This window comes from Sitophilus oryzae, unplaced genomic scaffold (assembly GCF_002938485.1).
Source record: "Sitophilus oryzae breed Bouriz unplaced genomic scaffold, Soryzae_2.0 scaffold_1576_pilon_pilon, whole genome shotgun sequence".
NCBI lineage: Eukaryota > Metazoa > Arthropoda > Insecta > Coleoptera > Curculionidae > Sitophilus > Sitophilus oryzae.
In genome coordinates this window covers 1,104,745-1,128,939 of record NW_022146254.1, presented here as the reverse complement: position 1 = coordinate 1,128,939, position 24,195 = coordinate 1,104,745, and the positions used below count along the sequence as shown (strand labels likewise).

The 24,195-nt window shown below is 30.6% G+C and overlaps 1 protein-coding gene across 2 annotated transcripts in view; it reads left to right on the top strand.

Annotated features, from left to right (window-relative positions):
* The window catches only part of LOC115879150 (beta-glucuronidase-like), a 49,210-nt gene that overhangs the window by 3,965 nt on the left and 21,050 nt on the right, over window positions 1-24,195 (top strand). Inside the window, exons 3-12 of one of the 2 annotated variants that reach the window (XM_030895825.1) lie at window positions 2,202-2,384; window positions 4,486-4,652; window positions 4,774-4,910; window positions 6,368-6,564; window positions 10,463-10,622; window positions 13,135-13,294; window positions 13,382-13,525; window positions 13,579-13,663; window positions 18,834-19,010; window positions 19,062-19,200. In XM_030895825.1, coding sequence (XP_030751685.1) covers window positions 2,202-2,384; window positions 4,486-4,652; window positions 4,774-4,910; window positions 6,368-6,564; window positions 10,463-10,622; window positions 13,135-13,294; window positions 13,382-13,525; window positions 13,579-13,663; window positions 18,834-19,010; window positions 19,062-19,200 — 1,549 coding nt within the window. Of the gene's footprint in view, window positions 1-2,201; window positions 2,385-4,485; window positions 4,653-4,773; window positions 4,911-6,367; window positions 6,565-10,462; window positions 10,623-13,134; window positions 13,295-13,354; window positions 13,526-13,578; window positions 13,664-18,833; window positions 19,011-19,061; window positions 19,201-24,195 lie in introns of both variants that reach the window. The other variant, XM_030895824.1, reaches the window with a different exon arrangement.

Sequence of the window (24,195 nt, the reverse complement as noted above, 5' to 3'; positions counted from 1 at the left end):
TTACTTAGTATAAACAATTATTGCATAAACTATACCATTTCAATGTTTCTTTAATAATTTTTTTAATTATTTAAATTATATTTTAATTTGTTATAATTCATTCCTTCTTAAGAATATAAATGATAACTTTAACAAAAGAATCAATTTTATAGTAAAATTTATAAACTGCCTGATAACAAAAATTAAAATATATTAACAGTAGAGTAAGTTAGTTACTGACGCCAGTTCAAAAGAAAATGTAATAAACAATAATTAGATATAAGTGCAACTGACACCTAAACAGTACATGATCAGATGTTTTGTTTTATGGTTGATTGTTCTTGACATTTTCTGCTTTATATAGATAAAAAATGTAAATGAACTACTTACCTAATTTAATAATACCTAAAGAAGGTCAGGTTTTTCTCTATTTCTATAAAATTTAATACAGGCACTTCATTGATTTTTTATTTAAACAAGTAATTGCAAAAAGTTATATTATAATAGAATACTTCATGATAACTTCATAAACTTTTAAAACTTCTTTCAATGTACCCTCAATGTCCCATTTTGGTTGAAATCATACGGTATCTCCCTTATTAGTAAAGATAGGAGGATGCGGTTTGCACAAACCTGTTCCACTTTTTTGTCAAACGGAAGATGCCGTAAACAAAATTTTCATAGCCCTCTTTATTTCTGAGCTACAGGGTCATTTCGAAAATTTTGCAATTTGGGACAGCCCCCGTATCTCCGTTATTATGGATGATATCGAGAAGTTGAAAACTGATTCTTGTAGAACTTTTTACGTAAAATACAGTGAAGTAGTCTGTTTTTCTGCGAAAAAAATATTTTTGAAAATATGAACTAAAGTTATGTTTTTTTCAAATGGAACACCCTGTATATTTATAAATCATATGATCTGCCTTGCTATGAGCTTCTGAAAAATATATATATCACTCTATATTTATTTTCACTATTTACTGCAATATTTAAAATATATAATTTTCTTGTTAGTAGGCCGGGCCGTGATATATAATGAAAAATCCCAAAATGGTATTTACTAAAATAGTCATAGACATATTAAAATTTTACCTGGAATTAATATAATTTAATTTTAAACTGTTACCACTGAATCCCTGAATGTATTTTTGGTTGAAGATGATCAAAAATAAAATTTACTTTATTAATTATTCAATAAGTCAATTTTTAACGTACATATAATGGTTTGACCTGACTACCAATGAACCTGAGTTGAAACCCAGTTGCTTGAACTTATCTAGAAACCTCCGGCTGCTTGAACTTATCTAGTAGGTACACACACATTACTAGTAGCTCACAACCATCGGATTCATTAAATAAAAGGTATATCGAAGATTAAACATATTATACAGTTAAATTAAATATTTAAACAATTTCCAAATCTTGCTTCAAGTTTCAATTTTTAATATTAGAACTAATTAATCCACCACTTAACGAAAACATTGTATTTAAGTGATACCTTGTAAATGTGGTGAGTCCTATATAGACGAGATAAAATATAGGACATCTAAGACTTCAAATAATTCAAAAATTACACAGAAGGATGAAGAATTGCAATTTATAACCTATATCTCCTCCGCGGAGCAAAGGGCTTAAGTAAAAATTCTCCATCTGGTCCTATTTCGGACTGTTGTTTTTGCTTCGTTCCATGTTGACTCTATTTCTTTGAGTTCGTCTAACATAGAACGTCACCATGTTTAAACTGGTCGGCTTTGTTTTCTTTTGACTTGAGGGTTCCATTCTATTGCTGCTTTCGCTATGTTATCCGCAAAGTATGACCTATCCATCCCATTTTCGAAGGATAGTAACATGATTGGTCTAAACAATACGTCAAAAGCTTGGGCTAATCCATATAAAAATAGAAAGTTATCAATGGTGACTCCCAATAGAAAACGAGGAAAAGGCTTGCAAAAAAGTAGAAAAAGACAGCTGCAGAAAAGCTTCACGTTGTTTGAAAAGCTTGGTTTATTAATAGTTTATAACAATGTTGGTGGATATATCATTTAACCTGACCCAGGGGCGCAACTAGACACATACTTTTAGGGGAACTCAAGTCTTTTGGGGGGGATTAGGTCACTATAAGATAATATTGATTTGAGGGCTAAGCTTTTTGGAATAATATAAGATTGGAAGTTTTCAAATTTAGATAATTTCAGAATATAGCAGTAATGATATATTTTCAGCTTGATCTTGATGTACAACTTATGCCAGTGCCATCCAGTTACAACGACATTACCACTGACTGGCAGATAAGAGATCATGTAGGTTTGGTATGGTACGAACGAACGTTCTTTGTACCGAAATTCTGGTCTGAAATTGGAAGGGTTTGGTTACGGTTTGAGTCGGTTTCTTATGCAGCTCAAGTAGTAAGTTAACTTTTTATTAAAAATATTAAATATAGGTTACTTAAAAAGTTTATAGAACATCACTGTACATTTGAAGTACAGCAGTATGCTGTATGTGTTTATTTTCAAAAATTAATACATTTTTTGATGATTTTTCGATTTTTTTTTCATATAATTTTTTGGTGTCGTAAATATGCATATTCAGAGATATAAATTTAATCGGACCTTTTTAAAAAAAATAATTTTATTTTTCAGAAACTATTTGAGACAGAGTTTACCAAAAATGCTTTTTATAACTACTAGTGGGTAAATGAATTTCTAGATATATTACGAATTTTTTTGGAACTTTAGTTTCGGAGATATAAATTTAATCGGACCTTTTTAAAAAAATTAATTTTATTTTTCAGAAACTATTAGAGATAGAGTTTACCAAAAATGCTTTTTATAACTACTAGTGGGTAAATGAATTTCTAGATATATTACGAATTTTTTTGGAACTTTAGTTTCGGAGATATAAATTTAATCGGACCTTTTTAAAAAAATTAATTTTATTTTTCAGAAACTATTTGAGACAGAGTTTACCAAAAATGCTTTTTATATCTACTAGTGGGTAAATGAATTTGTAGATATATTACGACATTTCTTGGAACTTTAGTTTCGGAGATATTAATTTAATCGGACCTTTTTAAGAAAATTAATTTTATTTTTCAGAAACTATATGAGACAGAGTTTACCAAAAATGCTTTTTATATCTACCAGTGGGTAAATGAATTTCTAGATATATTACGAATTTTTTTGGAACTTTAGTTTCGGAGATATAAATTTAATCGGACCTTTTTAAAAAAATAATTTTATTTTTCAGAAACTATTAGAGATAGAGTTTACCAAAAATGCTTTTTCTAACTACTAGTGGCATATTTTGATATTACAAATACATATTTTGATATTACAAATACAACTTTTCATGACCATAGAATTAATTATATGGTAGATATAGAGATTCTGATAAAATAGGAATGTTAAGAATTAAATTACAATATAAATTATCCTCGTAAACATATTATTTATGTTGTAAGTTATTACCCAAGATTTTAATTGTTTTGTTTGTTTATAACATATGCCATTGGCATTAAGTTCAACTGTGCCATCATAAAGAAAAGAATTCTAGAATAATTATAACAAAAACTTAACACAAATAAAATATAAGAAAAATGCAAAAAAGCATACTCTTTTAAAATATCATAATATCTTAAAATTATTAAGGATTACTAAAAGATTAATAGTATTCTGGCTTAGTGTCAAATTTTCTACCCGGCTGTAAATATATCTCTTAAAAATGTGGTAGAAACAACATTTTCAAAAAATATCTTACCTTCATCATAAAAGAAAAAATCGTTAATATTTATTATTATTGGGTATAAAATATTTTTGTTTAAAACATCCAAAAATGACGTTATGTACGAAAGGAAGAATGAAGACACAAACAGATAATTTCATGTAAGAGGACATTATTATTGTAAATACTGATATATAGGCAAAATAAATGGGGCAGGTTGAGGTAAACATATTTTTAGAATAATTACAGTTCCTGAACAGTTGAAAATTATTATTAATTTTAAAATAATTAGAAAGTGCAAATATTTTCAGGGCTAGTAGATCTCGACAAAAGAAACATATTTCCTGTTTGCCGTTTTTGAAATAAGTCCAAAATAACGGAGTTATTTTACTTTGAAAATTGAAAAAAATATATAATTTTTTGCTTAAATTTTGAGAACCACTGGATCTTTTTTGGATTTTCTTTCTCGTAAATTGAATCTATCTATGTTATCTTATCATAAATTGTGATTTTTAACTAAAAACTAAAAAAAAAAATCCAAATCTTAAAAAAAAATTCGCGGAAAAAAACTCATAGACGTGTTTTTCCGGGGTCGAAATATGGTACTACTCCTAAAAATATTTGCACTTGTTTAAAAGACTCACCCTGTATAGATTTTCTTACAATATATTTGTTGTACTATCCCATAATCAACTGATTAAAAAAAAGTAACATTTAACACAAAAGCGAATGTTACATTTAATCTCTTATACATTAAATTCGAAGTGATTAAAATTTGTTTTTCAGTGGATAAATGGACAGCAAGTTATGATCCACGAGATAGGTCATTTACCGTTTTTAGCCGAAATTACGGCTTATTTGCGATACGGATTAGAAAACAGAATTACTGTATCCTGTGACAATACTCTGCTTCCTGATACAGTACCACAAGGATACGTCAAAGAACTACAAAAGTATATAATACTATTAAATAAATTAATTTTAATATTAATGGATAACTATTAAAACACTTTATTCAGAAAAATGGTTGAAATTAATTAAGTAGAACTCTATAATATTTCATCTTAATTTTAGTGGAAGATTGCAACAGACGTATACGTTTGATTTTTATAATTACGCTGGTATTGACAGGCCAGTCAAATTATACACTACTCCAAAGACTTACATAGATGATATCACTGTTATCACCTTAGAAGCAACGCCAACAAATGGTAAGTTCAACATAGTTCTAATGTAAAGCAGCCTCTACACTATGCACAGAACTCTTCGAAACAGGCCAAGATCGCATTTCGTCGACCAACTTTGTCGCATTTTGGTTTGTCTTGACACTTGATTCTTAAAAGCGGCTGAAAACTACTCGTGAGGAGGGCCTGGAGGGATTTTTTTTGGCGTTTTCTGTTGCCTCGTTCAATTTTGTTTCGTTTTGAACTATTTCCAAAACGTGGCGGTATCTGTACCCGAGACAAAGGACTTTTTTTCATAAATCTCAGTGAAATAAGTAAACCTAGACGTTTCTAAAATATCTTTTGTTACGATGATATTTCGTTAATTACATCTCGTTTTATGTTGAAACATATATTTCACAAAATTAATATTTGAACACGCGTTAATAATATGTAGGGTAGATATTTTTAAGAACAAACTTCTCACTCAATCTGCAGGAATATAATTACAATATGTTTATTATTTATTTACTTTTATTATAATTAATTAGTATATAAAATTGTATATGATATTTCTGTTTACGGCCTTAGTTGATTAATATATCAGTAGTATTGTTTGATGAGTAATACTGGTAACATTATCAATATATCCACTTGGGAAAATTATTAATTGACCCCATGTCAACAAAAGTATGGTCCATGGACATTATTTAAAAGCAATGTTCTTTTATTGTTCTTAAGAGAAATCTGTAAACGATACTTTTATTAACACCCAGTATGGTTTGATATAAATCCATTCAACTAGTATTTATTATGCAGGGATTTAGACAATTAAAACTAGAAAAACAAAACCAAATTCGTAAACTAAACTTTGCTACAGACTACAGTATAAATGTTTCTTTACCATAACCAGAAATAATAAATAATTAGACGATTTTTTAAATAATTTTGTGTATATTTTGTTCATGAGGCGCAATACCGTGGATTATAAGCCGTTAAATGGTAGGCCGCTAGTTAGTCACTGTTTTATATTTTTTACTATATTGTAAATAATAATATTGGACAACAATTAAAACAAAATATTTTGTATAACCTTCGAAGAATAACTGTTTTTATATCAGTTTTTCCATGTTTACCTATTTATTTTTCTGAAGCACAACGTTTGGCCTTGATTGTTTCTTACTATTTCCAGAAATGTTTTGCGAAATGTTTTACTAAATATTTCCAGAAATATTCCGTAAAACAGTTCGGAGACAGTGTAGAGCTCGTTGTAGAGGCTGTTTAAAAGTTGGTTACTATTCCCAAAAAAAGATAGTTTGGTATGTTGGTACAAAAGAGAATTGTAAAGGATTGTTGAAGTAGTAACCTATTAATCTAATTGTCTTATTTATGTTACAAAACCAAAAATACCAATTGTAACCGCTCTGCGGTAAGTTTCCTGTCAAAACACGACGAAAAACAATTTAATTATCGTAATAACAACTATGGTTGGTTTTCTTTTGTAGCATTGCTTCAGTATAATGTCTCCGTAATAGGAGATTACAACGTTACCTGCAGAGTAACGCTCGTTGATAAAAACAAAAATGTAGTGACCGGTCAGTTGCACAGCCCAGATTTTTTTGGTTCGCTCCGTGTTGAAAATCCTAAACTATGGTGGCCGTATCTGATGAACCCGGAACCAGGATATTTGTATTCCTTGGAGGTAATATTTTTGTAAATTTAATTCAAATTCTTGTGCAAATATTTTATCGTTTTTATACTACAACTATTGTATGCAAATAGAATGGCTTAATGAGGTTAGCAATAGAACATATCTTCTTGTCTTGATGTCTTGCATAAATATGATAAAAAGACTGAAATAAAGTTGATTAAATATACAGTAGCAGAAATCAAGAAATTCAACTGAAGATCTTAAAATAAAAATTCAGCAGAACAATCTTTTACTTCATTAACTACATTCACAATCACGAAAAACAGGCAGATTAAAATTTTGATGTGTTTTAAAGTTTTATAAATTGTGTTCTAGTGGACCTATTTTGATGATTTTCTTAGTAGTTTGTAACTAAATTATTCGACTTTTTAGTATTTCTTTCTAAATTAAAAATAAAAGTTCCTATCTGCCTATTATAGCCGGAAAGCTGGCGACATATTTAGAGAACATATTTTAGGCATGTTAGAATAACAAAAAAAATAAAGTTTAATAACTTGTGAGCCCACAATCCTAAGTCTGGCTGGGGGGTGGGGGGTATTTACAAACATTTACAAACATTAACATTTGCAAAAAAATAAATCCAAAAAACATCCTTTAGGCAACTTGAAATATGTTTATTCTTAAATTTTAGCATCTATTTAACCTAGATAGAGACCTAGAATAAGTGTGCTAGACTTTTTTTTCGGGTTTAAAGTGTAACCAGACCATTCCAAATATGTTTAATTATTATACCTGGAAAACATACTTTAGGCATTCTAAAATGTTTACAGCGTGTTTATTAGATGATATTAAAAAATATGTGTTAATTGCCAAACGAATTCAATGGGATTTAATACTTGCCAGACGCGAATAAAGATTTTAAATGAGCGCGACAAAAAAGTCTTATGAGTATCTCTAAGCGCGAGAAAGATAGTTTATTGAGACCCGTCGGCAGCCGATGCGGCTGACGTAACAGTATTTTGGAGTATGTACTTCAAATTTTCATAAAAACAATTTTTTTTCGGTTTCATTTCAATTATTTGCAGGCTTTTAATTCCGAGGTTATTTTGTTGGAATTAAGTTACCATGTACAAATATGTATTTATATAAATTAAATATTGACGTGCATAGTGTAAATAGTTTAGAATGATTACTGCAAATAAATATTTTAGTAACTACTAATTTCGCTACTAACTACTAAATCACAATGGATAAAAAACATTGTTGTGTAATTTGTAAAGTTGTGTAGTTTGTAAAAATGTTACTAGTGACAAAGTTATTGTTTTTGATGAAGGCAGACTACAAAAATGCAAAGAATTTTTAAAAGTGCGCCAACAACATGGTTTAAAATTTAAAGAAGTGGTTTTACCAGAAAACGTTGTCCCGACAAAAGGGTACCATGTACAGTGCTAAAAAAAATAAGTATTCTGGAATTTTATTAAAGTACCTACCATTGTTAATCTTTCTAAATAGTTTCAAAAGTAAGCAAAAGTGCTTTACTTTTATGCTTAGGCGTTAAAATGACTTTTTTATATTGTCAATCAGGTCGCAAAAATTAATAATAATATAATATGTCACAAAAGTATAATAATAATTATACTTTTGTGACGTTTGAAAAAAATATATTTTATATTATGCTAATTTTTAAATAATTATTCGTCTTTTTATTCTTTCAGATACAAAATACTTAAATTAAAAAGTCTTCTTATTGAAAGGATTTCAATCATACATTTTTATTAAAAAATATTTCTTTTTATTTATTCAATATTAGTTAGTTTTTTTTTAAGTTTTTCAAGACTTGTTTCACAAAGACTCCAAAATGCTGTTACGGGTCTCAATAAACTATCTTTCTCGTGCTTATAGATACTCATAAGACTTTCTTATCGCGCTCATTTAAAATCTTTATTCGTGTCTGGCAAGTATTAAATCCCATTGAATTCGTCTGGCAATTAACACATATTTTTTAATATCATCTAATAAACACGCTGTAAAAATTTTAGAATGCCTAAAGTATGTTTTCCAGTTATAATAATTAAACATATTTGGAATGGTCTGGTTACACTTTAAACCCGAAAAAAAGTCTGGCATACTTATTTCTAGGTTAAATAGATGCTAAAATTTAAGAATAAACAAATTTCAAGTTGCCTAAAGAAGGTTTTTTGGACTTATTTTTTTGCAAATGTTATGGGTTGCGCAGTAGCGAAATACCCCCAACCCTCCAGCCAGACTTAGGATTCTGGGTTCACCAGTTAATAAACTATACATTTTTAGTTATTCTAGCTTGCCTAAAATATGTTCTCTAAATATGTCAGCTCTTAGGCTATTATACGAGGGAAATCAAAATGTTGATATTTTAGTGAAGGTTTGAAACATCCTGTGGGATATGTTAACAAAGCAATGAATTTATAAATCAGTTTAATATCTAGTTGTGTCTTTTATCGATAGTTTGTTTTTTGGTTTATCTCAATAGCTTTATTATTTTTTTTGGAAATATTCGCTTTTGAAGAAGACACTCACATTTTTTCGCAATTTTTACATTAAAACCATGCCTTTCCTCTTTGTCCTATCGAACAGATCTATAAAATAGTTTTTATCATTTATGTAATATCACTACCATTGAAAAATCCCAGCAGAGATGATTTTAAGTCCAGAAGTTGTATCCGCTATAATAGTTGCTTTATTTGAAGATGCATGTTCTTCTTCTTTTGCTTATTTGAGATTTAGTCGATCTGTTAATTTTAAGGTTGCCTCTATAGGAGTTATTGGGAGATGTACTGCCTCTGCCAAATGTCTTTCCATCTTTTTGGAGGTCTTCCCGGCTGTCTCTTGCCCATGGGCTTCAAGAGCTATGCGTGGTAGCCTGTTTTCTTCCATGCGTTTTACGTATGCGAACCATTGCCTGTTTCTTGGCCTACTCCATCTCACTACGTCCTCTATTCCACATTGTTGTCTGATATTTGTGTTTCTAATTATGTCTCTTCTAGTCTTTCCCATTATGGTTCTTAAGTTGAAGATGGTAACGAGGAATGGTAGAGAGATGGTTGAAGATAGTAGAGATTAAAATTACCTCGCTAACAGATTTAGGAGTAATTGAAGTTCAGGGGGGGATAGTCGGAATCAGTAATAATTTTCTAATATGTTTTGTTCTATGGTATTTTCACATGTTGTAAGATTTTTAAAGGTGGCGTAGAAGTACAGGCTCTCGTCTACCAATCTCAAGGTAGTGGGTTCAAATCCCACACCCGGCATTTCATCAGCCGACTATTTTTATTAAAATAAAAATAGTTTGGGTACCTAAGTTAAGTCGGCTCAGCCTTAAATGAGTACCTGGGATTCACAATCCTGAGGTAATAATAGGCGGTTGAGGCGTAGTGCTAGCCACATTACCTTCCTTGTATACCGAACGGCTCTAGTATGGCAAGCTGTACCTTGCTACTCCCAAGGCGTCAAACGCTATATACGGGAGCTATTATTATTATTGTAAGATTTTTAAAATATACAAGATTCGATAACAATATTTTTCAAAATTAAATATAATATGGCCTCTAAACAATATGGGATTTTGAAAACATAACGATTACAATTTTAACTAAAGCCAAAGATAATTCTAACTATAAGATTCTTTACTTATCCAGCGATAAAGGAGACGATTTTGACAGACAACATCCGATAATTGACAACCAAAATAAAGTCGCATTAAATTCAAATTAAATGTAATAAGATTCTTTCCATTTTTTGTCGGATTATTAAATCAACTTTACTTTTCATACAATACTTTGGAAATGTTTTATTTTCGAATAAAATCCTACAAGTTTTTATTGGTTTTACTTTAAAGAAAGGTGCTTATTAGATATTCTAAAAGCGTAAATGGATTTTTATAACATGAGAAAATAATGATGTAATATTATAGGTTGAGTTATTGGATTCTTACGGAGATTTGGTGGACAAGTACATTCAACCAGTTGGTATCAGGACGTTGACATGGACAAATAAACAACTATTGATTAACAGCAAACCGGTATATTTACATGGTTTTGGAAGACATGAAGATTCGGATATTAGAGGGAAAGGTATAAATTATATCATAGTAAATTTTAATAATAAAATAAAACAATATTTGTCTTGATCAACGTTACGACTAAGTAATTAAAGTTTCTTGTATATCATCCCATTACTATGGTTAATTTACTTGAAATATTGTTTGTAAAAATGATTGTTACATAGACAGTATATTTTATAACAATCATTGATTAACACTATGGGATTAGCAAAATAAAACACTGAACGCGCGTGTCGCTAACCTTGTTTGCATCATCAACAAATGGTGAAAACTAAGTATGATTAGAACTTAGTTTTAGCCATCAGATGATGATGCTGATGATGAAACCAAAACATTGTTCGTTGTTTTCGTTCATTCGTTGTTTCGTTTATTCGTTGTTAATGAAACACGCGTCCAGTGTAAAAGTAAAGTGTTTTGGTGTATTGCTGTGAATTAATGTTTTATTTTGCTAAGGCAACATCAAAGGTTCCAACCTTCAACTGTAAATTCTATAGTTTTAACTGTTTTTTTTAATAAATTCTCACAATTTTATAATTGCTTATCTTAATTGCTTTTTAGATTATTATTAACAACTAAAAGACAAAAGACCTAACATTATTAGATACCAAAAAAGTTTAGAGAAATATTCAAACCGTTTTCAAAAAAATAATAAAATATATCTAATTAATAGAATATTCAAAACATAAAATTACTTATGAACTTCCTATATGCCAAAATAGACATGATGATTCGAAAAAATGTTGTCAGCCTTTTTCTATAGAGTCTGAAAAATGTACCGTTTTCAGAAAAAAAAATATGTTAAATATTCGTTTGTATTTTCTGTTTCTCTATCATCCAAATATTAAAATAATAACAGGGAATTGCAACTGACACCTGCAGATACTAACCCGATCAAATGTTTTATTTGACAAGATGTTTTTCTCTTCGCTTTTTTTACCTTTAATTTAATTAATCCTTACAGCATTTTAATGTTCATTTTAATCCACTCACAGTTCACTTTCCACTTTGTCAACAGCTAAATTTTTTCTCGATAGTTTGATTTTTTGATTCCTCTCATTGGAGATATTTGCAATTCAAAAATACAATAACGATTTACAATTTTAACATTTTTTTTTTGTTGAGGAGGGAAAAATCTTGCATAAGACACCCCTAAAGGGTAGTGCCGGATTCCTACCGGCTAAAAAAACTCTCCTCTGCCCTGCCACATAACCGCATTGGAATCCGCTTTCGCATTTCTTCAATCCGGCCGTTGTCCTTAATCTTCTTCTATCAGACTTTGCATCATCTGGGACTCCTTCTCTTTATTTTCTGTAATATGTCTTATAATCATTGTAACTTTGTCCCAGGCATTTTCCCCGTCAACTAAGCTATTTGCTACATTTCTTATGTTGAAAACTTTTTTTGTATCTTGCAAATATTGACCTCTAATTTGATGCCATCTAAGGCATTCAAATAAAGTATGTTCTGCGTCATCTTCGGCATGATATACACTGAGGTGTGGTCTTTTTTTTTGGAACAAACAGATATTTACCAAAGCACCCATGACCCGACAACGCTTGCGTTATGTAGTAGTCTACTTCTCCGTAGCCTCTAGTAATCCACTTTTCAATGTTCGGGATAAGTTTATATGTCCATCTGCCATGTTTTCCATTTTCCCATTTATTTTGCCACTCTAATTATTTTACTTCGAGCTTCTTGCCTTGGCAACCCGCAGTAAGTTGCATGTCTTTTTTTTATTGGAAGCTCTATTGGAGGAATTCCAGCTACAACGCAAGCACCTTCACCAGATATTGTTCGGTATGCAGAGCAAACTCTGATGTTCTCCGCACTCTTATAAGTTTCTGCAGTTGTTTTTTATTCTGCGTTATAGTATGCCATGCCGGTGCTGCATACAGTAATTGCGAATGTACCATTTAGGAGGGTTTGCGACCCCTGATATTCGGCATGAGACTAGTCAATGCCGATATCATCTTCTGCGCTTTAACAAGGGTTTTGTCAATATGTACCCCGAACGTCAGTTTTGAGTCCAGCCATACACCAAGATATTTAATGGCACTACTTGGATTAACTATTGTTTGCTCTACATTAAAATATAGTCTAGCTATTTTTCTCTTGGTCGTTAGTAGAACTGCTTCAGTTTTATGAGGTGCAAGTTGAAGGTTTTGCCTCCTCATCCACTTTGTTACTCGCATTAGTCCGGTGTCGGCCAAATTCATCAAGGATTCCTCACTACTAGCTGTTACAACCATGGCGATGTCGTCTGCAAAACCAACGAGTGTAATTCCATCTGGCATGCGGGTCTCTAGCAAACTATCATACAGAATATTCCACAAGGTTGCAAATGAAGTACCTACTAATCCAATAATAATGGAAGATTATGATTTTTAAGTTTTATTACAGCACTTATTCTAAACTAAAGTTAGACATCAAATGATATTTTAAATAATTATTAAATCGACTAGAAATTATTATTTTTAAATAGCATTTGCATAAAAAATTAATCCATGTAAATATCTCAACAGGACTGGACCTACCTTTGATAATCAGAGATCACAACTTGATCAAATGGATAGGAGCAAACGCTTATCGCACATCACACTATCCCTACGCCGAAGAGATCATGGACTTGGCGGATCAAATGGGGATCATGATCATCGACGAGTGCCCAAGCGTTAACACTGAGTAAGACCTCTATTTATTTTGGTGGTGGCGATATATGTTTGGGCTAAAATTTTATTTCAGAAATGACGCACAATTTCTCATTTTTAGAATTTTCTCTAATAGCATGTTAGTGAAACATCAAAGTTCTCTGACTCAATTAATACAAAGAGACAAGAACAGACCAGCTGTTATCATATGGTCGGCTGCAAACGAACCCAGAACGCAATATCCTGCGGCTAAGGAGTACTTTAGGTAAATAAACAAAGGGACTGTATTTAGAATAAATTGTAAAAGTAAATTTCTAGGCAGATTATTCAACACATCAAGAACTTGGATACAACCAGACCTACTACCATAGTGGAAGCTCAAGGTTCTGGGACTACTCAAGCAGTAAGAAAATAGTTTTGATCATATCAGTATATTAATATACAGGGTTCGGCAATAGTGCGTCGCGTCGGGTATCTGTAGCTCCTGGCTAGAATAAAAAACTTGAGAATTTTGTTTAAGTGCAGACCTAAATACGGGGATGTATTTCAGAAAAATATTTTAACTTCTATAGGGTGGCTCAAAAAAGTATGAGTGGATCAGGATGATTTTTTTTAAATGGAACAACCTGTATATTATTGCATTTTTGGCTCCCTTTCAGATCACTTTACATAATCTTAAGATATGAGTATATATATAGTATATTTCGATTTTTTCACACATATTAATAAACAAAAAATATGTATTTTTCCGCCTTTCTTAAAAAAATTATTACAAATACAAGAAATGTCCTGAAATCTATATTAGGTATTTACTTAAGATGGTCTGTACTTACTTTGCTATAAATATGGTAATCGTAAATTATACAGGGCGTTCAAAATTCTACTCCAAACTTTTTAAAATATAAAATAAATTTTCTTCGTTCTTTTTTAAATGGAACCTTTTGATCACTTTATATACAGGGAGGTCCGAACTGTATTCCGGAAACTTTGGCAGCATATTCTGTATATAAAAATAAGTAAAAAAGTTTGTATAAATGTATGTCCTAAAATGCTTAGTTTCGGAGATACAGGGTGTAGAAGTTTCATTTTTATTTCGATTTTTTTCTAAATAATTTCGGAAGTAACGTCAATATTTGGATGAAAATTGGTGTCTGGGAGTTTTTTGACATGAGAAATTCGATTTTGATGTCAATATGACTCCTACTAGTAGAGGACGCCACCTACATATTTTTTAACTGGTTTGAAGAGTAATAACTTTTCGTCCGTACCTGTATAAAACTACTGAGGATAAAAATATACATTTACGACGTTTTTTACGTGAACAAGGTCTCTCGGTAAAAATCGCTACGAGTAATGGCTTTCGAGATATTTTACATCGAAATTATCAATACCTGTCATCATTGATATAAATTAAACATGTTGATTAAATAGTTATTAGACTGAAATCATAAATTTGAAATGTTTTTGAGCCAAAAGTTCAACAAAAACGGTTTTATCATCATTTTTTGCAGAAAAAATTATGATTAATTTAAAAAAATAAAAATTTTCCAAATTTATTATTTCAGTGAAATAACTAATGTGTTTATTTTTCGTCAATATAATGACATGTATTGACTATTTCCATTCTCAAATATCTTAAGAACGGTTGCTCGTAGCGATTTTTACAAAGAGATATTTTTTACGCAAAAAGTCACAGAGATGTATATTTTTTCCCTCGGTAGTTTTATACAGGTACGTACAAAAAGTTATTACGCTTCAAAACAGTTAAAACACATGTAGGTGGCGCCCTCTACTAGTAGGAGTCATATTGACATCAAAATCAAATTTCTCTAAGTAAGTCTAATAAACCTGAAACTAAGCAATTTAGGACATACATTTATACGAACTTTTTTACTTATTTTTATCTGCAGAATATGCTGCCGAAGTTTCCGGAATAGAATTCGGACCACCCTGTATAATATAATCCTAAGATAGTTTTTCAGAAATATTAATAAATTAAAAAAGAAAATATTTTTTCAGTTTTTTTTAAATATTAAAAATACAAGAAATGTCCTGATATTTATTGTATGTATTAAAACCTTAGATTAACAATTAATTAAAACTATACTAGGTATTTACTATAGTTTGTCTGTACTTACTAGCAGGGGCGGCTCGTAGCACTGGAAGATGGTGAGGCACATTAGAAGAGAATTTTTATTAGTATGTAATAGGGTGTACGAGTATTAGTACGAGGAAGTTCTATATAAAAAAAGTACATATCCTAAAAAAATATCTTCTTTAAAATTGCAATCGCATTACCATTTTTCTGTACAGAATTGGGTTCAGCATAAAATTCAGCATACATCACACTATTGATTTATTTGAAGCACTATATATGCGGGATTTCGCAACCAATGACAATTCCCACATAAATTTACATATAAAATGACAGCGATCTTCATTTCATAGCCAACGCTGACGCCGTTTTTTCTCGATCATACGGTACCTATTACATAGGGCTATTGCAACAGTAAATTTTTATCAAAGCGACCTCAGGATATTTTCTCTTATATTTTATTCTGTATGGTAAAATTTTGTTTTTCTACCCATCCTATAAAAATAAAACAAAACGAAATCTGTAACAGGTCGCTTTACTTTTTGACTATACACAATTTATCTAGAAATGATTCGAAAAACTTTACCTGGGGAAGTCCTCTGATGATGCATGGTCCCTCTAAATCATCATATCCATCAACAATAAGTCACTGCCCACTTTTTAGGTATTTACTTAATATGTACAATAATCAGTAAAAAGAGTAATTAAACATGCAATTCACATTAAAAAACGTAGATATTAATCAATTAGAGACAAAAGAGTGTAATAACCAGCAGAATTAATTCATACTCTGATTCAAACCAAGCCAAATTCCCAAATAATGCAATTCTGCATTTTCAGCCTGTCGCCTAAAATCTCTCGGGCTGATCGGGAACTGATCGGGAAGTGATACATATTTTTAACGAACGGCTTTTAAGGTTCAAATTTACATTTGAGGCTCGCCTCAATACGGTCTTCTTACGCGCTACTACTCCATAAATTTTATCTCTCTTCAACTAAAGGTTTTGCCTATGCTTTTTCTTTTCATTCTATAGAGTTAAGATTCGAGTGAACGCTGTCGCTCCGTCAGTGGGATATAACACAATACGCTAGACAAGGAAAGGCGAGAGGCAAACCTTTGCACATATACTTCTTAAAGAACAAATGAGATGGATATACATCGTCGAGTTTGTCGCATATGGGAAAGGAAGTGCGTTTAAACGAATACCATCGACGTAATTTATTGTAGAATGACGGTTAAAAAATACAATTATTATTGATGCAAAAGGGAAAAAAATATAAAATTGTGATTAAAGATGTATCAATTAATACGTGTAATTTTTCAAATGTATTGGTGAGGCGCCTCATCTGCCTCATAAGACAAGCCGCCCCTGTTTTAAAGTTTCTACAATGTTAATTAGCAATTATTGAAGTTTAAATATGTTATTTTATTATTTAGTATAATATTACTAAATGTATTAGTTATACTTTTTGTGTTATGTCTTTAATTGAATTTTATTGAATTGAAGTTTTTTTTTAAATTCAGTTAAATTGGTTTCGAGGTTGGTTGATGTTGTTTGATGTAATTTTTTAATCTACCTGATACATGTGTTTTTTTTTTCGCTTGTGTCCATGTTTTTTCATTTTCTCTTGACTTAATAATTTGATATTATTTTCATTGGAAACTAAATTTTTTATCGGTTTTACTTTTGAGAACCATTCCGTGCTTGCTAATTGACGAAAACCACAATCATTGAACGAGAATATTTTAGTACGGTTCCGAAAACTCTAATTAATACTACCAATTAGTGTTCAGATCTTTTTGGCCACCACAGAACCGGGCCTCGGTAACAATAATTTAAAAACTTTTTTTTTGTTACGTGAGAAAGTCCTTTGATACTTTCTAGCGGTCGAAATCAAACTCTTCTAAATACGTAATGAGGCTATTTCTTATTGTTCTTGTTTCTTTTCTATTTTGAAGTTCCTATAATATTTATTATGTTATGTTTTAATACATATTTGCATTTCAATTCAATATTTTAGGATCTTTGTCTCAAATTCAGTTAAGTTGGTTTATGTTGTTTGATGTGAACTTTAAGTTTGTTACCTATACTTTTTTCTTTACTTGTGTTCAAGTTTATGTTCATGTTAATTTTCTCATCACTGATTACTTAATAATTTGATATTATTTCCATTAAATTCTCAATTTTTTATTCATATTATTTTGAAAACCCATCCCTTGCTTTCTGATTGATGAACTGCACTACCATTGAACAATAATTGAGTGGAAAAACAACTCCGGTTCCGGAAACCCTATTTCTTACGTTGCTGTAAACATCGTAATATTAAACCATACAGGGTGTTCAAAATTCTATGCCAAACTTTCTAAAATATAAAATAGTTTTCCTTCGTTTTTTTTAAGGAACCACTAAAAATTCTAAAATGTTTTAAACACAAAAAAATGTTCGTTTTTTAATTCTCTATCTAACAAAGAAATATTAATAGGCTCTGTCTTGATTATAAATATGATAAGCGTAATAATCTTATCTTCTTATGTTCTGTTCGGCAATGCAACAAATTGTAAAATAACCTATCGACCTTAGTTCTGGAAAACAAAAACAAAGAATTGTTTAATTTTTAAAATAAAAAAATAGTACAAAAAAGGCCCAAGTCACTTTTGAGCGAAAGGTTGGAGCCCTAAAGCCCGCCTTTCTTTGCAAATCTGAACGAAGGCCGTATTCGTTCAATTCAAAAGCAGCAATTCAAAAGCAGCAGACCTCCTGCTTATCGATTTCTACCCTACCGTATATGTACTTATTTTCTGTGGGGAACGAGTGGTGAGATATTAAGGCACAAGAATATCAAAATTGTTTAACTGGTTGCCTACATTTTAAAAGGTATGGGGTGACAACGAAATTGTTATAAAGATAACAAATATATCTATCAAAATAATATACAATATGTACCCGGATTGTCTTTAGAAGAGGAAAAACTTTTTTATTATTGACATTTTGTGAAAAATGCATTTCTTCATAAAAAATTTTACTTGTTTTAAAAAGCTCAATCCAGTTTAATTTTTCTAAATTTCCATACTGTTTTAGAGAAAATTAAAATGTTAAAATTTTTGGTAAAAAGGCTTAAAACCCATTAAATTCAAAAAATACACTTTTAATATACAGTCCTGTCATAAAATTTCTCAAAATACATAAATCCTTAATGAGATGGTAAGGGCCTAAACGATCATAAATATTTCAATATTTATTGGTTTAAGAAATTAAAATAACACATAATGAATGAGACGGGTTTACTATGAATTACAAATTAGTTTTAGTGAAATGATTTTTGCATATACTTTTGTTATAACAATATTTTTAAACATCAATACTTGATTACTTCTTTATAAACTAGAGTTACAGAGTTAAGGCAATTTTTTCGACGATAATTTATATTATTTATTATGATTTCTCATTAAATATGTTAATGATTTTTTATTTCTTAGTCAGAATTTGTAGATATCGTCAGCTTCAACAGATACAACGCTTGGTATAGCAATGAAGGAAACTTAGACCTTGTAATCGAAAATGTAGTTAATGAAGCAACAAGTTGGAACACGGTATACAACAAACCTGTAATAATGCAAGAGTACGGTGGGGATACCATGGCAGGATTACACTTTGTATGATGATTTTTTTAAAAATATTTTTATAATTAATTAAAGTATTTCTAGCTACCGAATTTTATATGGTCCGAGGAGTATCAAGTTGGGTTATTATCCAGACATTTCCAGGCATTCGATTTTTTGAAAATTCAAGGTTTCTTTATCGGAGAGTTTATTTGGAACTTTGCTGATTTCAAAACAGCGCAAGGTAAGATTTTAATAATTTTACAATTTAATTATTTTCATCAGTGTTTGCTAAAAGACAAACGTGAAGTAATGTACCCCCTCCCCCCTAGCGACAGGTCCATCAGGAACCTCGCTGGAAATTATACTGCTCTATTCCAATCCATCTTCCGGGGAAATTATTTGATTATTTATATTATATTATATTTATATTATTTATTTTATATAATTTTCTATTATTTTATTGCATTTGATTTTCCTTATTTAATGTTTTTTTTTTCCACGTCTTTGTTAAAAGCTTATCAATAAAAAAGAGTCTTTCAAAAGTCTTGAAAGCTTATCAATATTGTAACGATGAATAGATTAAATATTTAAAAAAACAGAGGCCGTACTTGAAATTAGTTTAAATTATGTTTAAATGTCCGAAACAAAATAAAAATTAAGTGTGGCATATCATTGTACTCAGGGGACCGAGTTCTTTCAGGTCCGTATTTAAAAAAAAATAAGTCGGCCTCTGTATCTCACAAATTATCAGCTAATTTGAAAATCTAAAAAGAACTGTCAGAAAGCCCTAGCAAAGTGGCTATGAGAATGCGCAATTATTTTTTTGATTTTCTAAAAAATAACGACAAGAAAAAAATAATTTTCAAAAAAATCCGTTTTTTTCCAAAAAACTCAGCAATCTTTAAAAACTTTTTTGATAGCATATTGGTGAACATCCTAAAACGCAACTTTGCCTCAATTTAACCATGTTCTATTGCGGTTACCGAGATACCAATGCTCGTATCCCGAATTTGTAGCACCCTGTATAATGTAACCCCTATTGCTGGTACATATTTTGTACATTGAGCCTATATATAACACCTTATAATTTTGTTAAAGGCCGCCGCACATTTCCTACTATCGGATCCGACTATCTGAAACGATTTTGAATCGGACGACTACCGCACACTGGCGACAAAATATTTCCGTTTTATATTTTTTTATAACTAACTAGCGTATACCAGTGACTTCGTTCGCGTCGATTAATCATTTGTAAGGGTGATGATAAAGCAAAGCAAGAATTTCCATTAACATACAAACTGGATAAAATTTTCTCACATTTATGTCAGAATGAGAAAAAACAATATGGCGATATTATTATATAACTTGCTAATATTTGAGGGGTAGTTTCATCTAGTTGGAATTTGACTTTGGAGAAATCCGTTTGCCAAAAATAAGCTTTTTACGTCAAGCAGTTTTAGCAGAATCGTGGTTAAGAAATTACCCAACTTTTTGGAACACCCTGTATGATTTTTTAAAAAAATTCAAAATATGTAAAAAAACCAAATAAATTATGCTTGTGCAAGCGTTTTCCCGAAAGGCTAACGGTCTTATAAATAACAAATATTGTAATATTTGAGGGGCGTTTTCACCCTCTTGGAATTTGAGATTCGAGAAACCCCTCCTTATCGAACCTCTACACCCCACAGTCAATCCGTTTACCAAAAATCAGCTTTAAACGTCAAGCAGTTTAAGCAGAATCGTGATTACTCAATGGTCATATTTTATGAAACACCCTGTATAAATTTATAAAAAGTCTTAAAATATGTAAAACAACAAAATAAAATATACGTGTTTAAGAGTTTTTCCGAAAAACTCACCGGTTTTTAAATAAAAAAATATTTTAATATTTGAGGGATAGTTTCACCCCCTTAGAATTCGAGTTTCGAAAAATCTTTTCTTATCGAACCTCTACACCCTAAAGTCAATCTGTTTTCCAAAAATCAGCTTTTGATCAGCGCTTGTAATTAATCAATGACCAGATTTTTCGAAACAAAATAAAATATACGTGTTTAAGCGTTTTTTCGGAAACTTGACCGTTTTTTAAATAAAAAATATTATAATATTTGAGGGGTGGTTTCACCCTCTTGGAACTGGAATTTCGAAAAATCCCTTCTTATCGAACCTCTACACCCTAGAATCAACCTGTCTGCCAAAATTGAGCTTTTTACGTTGAGTGGTTTGAGCAGGATCGTGATTAATCAGTATGTCAGTCACTTAAGCATTTTATATATTAGTATAGATTAATAATAAAAGAAGCCTGCACTGAGCAACTTACGCATCAAAAGTGACAAAAATAATCGTACGTTTGCCGTACAAGATACAAAAACAATGCATAGAACACTTGTGTCTAGCCCTAGCAGGCAACTATTAAGCCCGACCAATCACGTTAGAGTTTTTGACAAACACAAATGAATTAACACACTCCAAATAACCACGCTAACCAACCTGATTGGTCAAGCTTAATAGTTGGCTGCTAGGACTAGACACTTCTGCATAGAACACCTTCCGGCTGTCGGATCAGATTTTTTGTCGGTCCGACCAGTACGACGACTAGCGATGGGAACTATCGAATGAATTAGACTATCGAATGGTTAATGAATGAATGATTTCAACTATCGAATGGTTTTATTCGAATAAAATCATTCATTCATTTGTATACTAAAGCATATGTGACAAACTCCTTCCGCCGTGCGACTAAATGGTTATCGTTGAGCCACGACTATCGAATGCTTTTGATAAATGAAATTTAGTATTCGTTTGATTTTTGTATGCGTCAGTGCATTATTAGTTCTTCCAAATTTTTATAACTTCGCCGTATAAAGACTGTGCTATTTTTTATGTTTATTAAAATAGTTAAAATACTAAAATAGTAGTTATTTTTTAATTTTATTTATTGACGATTGTGTGTATGTGCAGGTGGTCAAAAATTTTTCCCGAAAATTTGTGTGTGGTTTTCCGTAGTCCGATCTTTCAATTATTTAATTTTATATGGTATATGGTCTATTTTTTAATGGGAAATTTTGAGAAGTAGCAATTTTTAAGAGAGATGAGATGAACTTACAATTAATTTTAAAAATACATATTTGTATTTTAGACGTTTTAATAATATGAATTAGTTGGAACTTCTTGGTAATAATCATATTTAAGTAATGTGGTTAAGTAAATGGTTATCGAACTCAAACTATGGGGTGAGAAAATTAAAATGAAAGTTTTACACGTGCCAATTTTAAAAAAAAGTTAACGATGTTTGTATTTTGTTTATGCTAATTCTCTTACATGTAGTTTTTTGCGAAGAAATATTTCATTTATTTTTTAAAGTAAATGCCAGTAAAAGTAAATATTTTTAAATAGAAATATAAAGTACCTAATATAAATAATTTTGATTTCTAATTTTTTATTTACATTTTCGTTCCATTACACTGCATGCTTAGAAAATTAATAAATGTTTATATTTCATGATTTTAAAAGTTGTTGTTAATATAACAAATTAGTTCTGTAATTATTATTTAATAAACCAACGTTGCCAAAAAATTTAGATACTATATTATTTTTAAATAGGATCTAATATAAATAATTTTGACATCTAATTTGTTGTTTATATTTTGTTACTACTTAAAAACATATTTATATTAAATCATTTTAAATTTTGTTGTTAATAGGTATAACAAATTATTACTGTTATTATTATTTATTAAACCAGTCTTTGCTTAAAAACATTAAAAATCATTTTCTTACATCCAAAATATCAAGTATTATTGCAGTGTAACAACAGAATATTAATTAAAAAAATGCAGAATATATAGACATACTATCCCTAACTAACTAAAGCCAAACAATAATATTCATTGCTAATATCAACTAATACCAAAATATGGCAACAGCGCCCTTCATAATGTATTTTCTGTGTAAATACTAGCACCTCAATAAAAAAAATAATGTGTGCTTATCTATATCTGACTCCGCAAAAAATCAAAGATACCGGCTTCTTTCATAGCAATTTCGTAGCATTGCAGTAGGTATGGGGCCACCTTAGCCCAAGGTCAACCCCCATTTTCTCCCTAAATTTAGGGAAATTTTCCCGTCCATAGCGGCCCACCCTATGTAAATCTTATAACATGGGTTATATGTAATTTCCCTAAATCTTCTGATTTTTAGATTTGGCAACGTCGCATTTCATTATACATCCGGCAACGCTGTACGTAGTCGCCGACCGCCATCTAGCGCCTAACTCCGGAACTACCAAGCGCCACCTATCGGGTAGCTCAAAGAAGGTAACTGTAATTTGGGCTCCATTGTTCTTCATCGGTTTAAAGCTGTCTCAAAGGTATAGACCGTAGGTACAATTAAATAACGACTATGTCAAATATCCTAGTCATTATTTAATTGTACTCCCACGCCTTATACCTATTAACCACAGGTGTAAGAATATACCAAAAATGTATTATTAACTAATTATGCATTAACAATGGTGTTTATTAAAAAAAACATAAAACAAAACAGTAGTAATTAAACTATTTATGATACGATTTCCTATAAAAAATAGAGATTAAAGGAAAAAGTTTTCATTTAAATCAGGTAAACAACCGCTGGTCATCTGTCATCGACTTCGGCAAACATCGGTTATTTTCGTGTAACTTTAAAATATTTACACAACGGCCATATTGGGGTGTGGTCTTTCCTATACCATGTACCCTTATCCCAACAGAAAAAATATCACTTAAAATGAAAAATACGCTATAATAATAATTTACTATGGAATAAAATTAATTTAAGCTTGAACCATTAAAACTTATAGATGGAATAAAAATAATAACTAAAATATGTTTTTCTATAAACACCCATATACCATCACGCTATAGGCCCATGTACAAATTTGCCGAAAAAATAGGTTTATTACCATAAAAACACACAGAGACCTTAAAAATACGGACCTACCTGAGTTTACAGTTATTATCCACATACTCCGTTAAACAGGCACTTAACACACGAAAATCACTCTTCGATATCACACACTTTTAAGCCCTTTTCACTAAACACACTCAAAATACACAGAAAATTTCTTGATTCCAAAACCGTTAGAAGTTAGAAATGAACTAAAAAGCGACCAAATGTATACGACCGGCGATTAAATTGGTTTTCTATACACGGAAGTTACCGATAAGACCGCTAACACGCTTTACCACAAACAGAAATA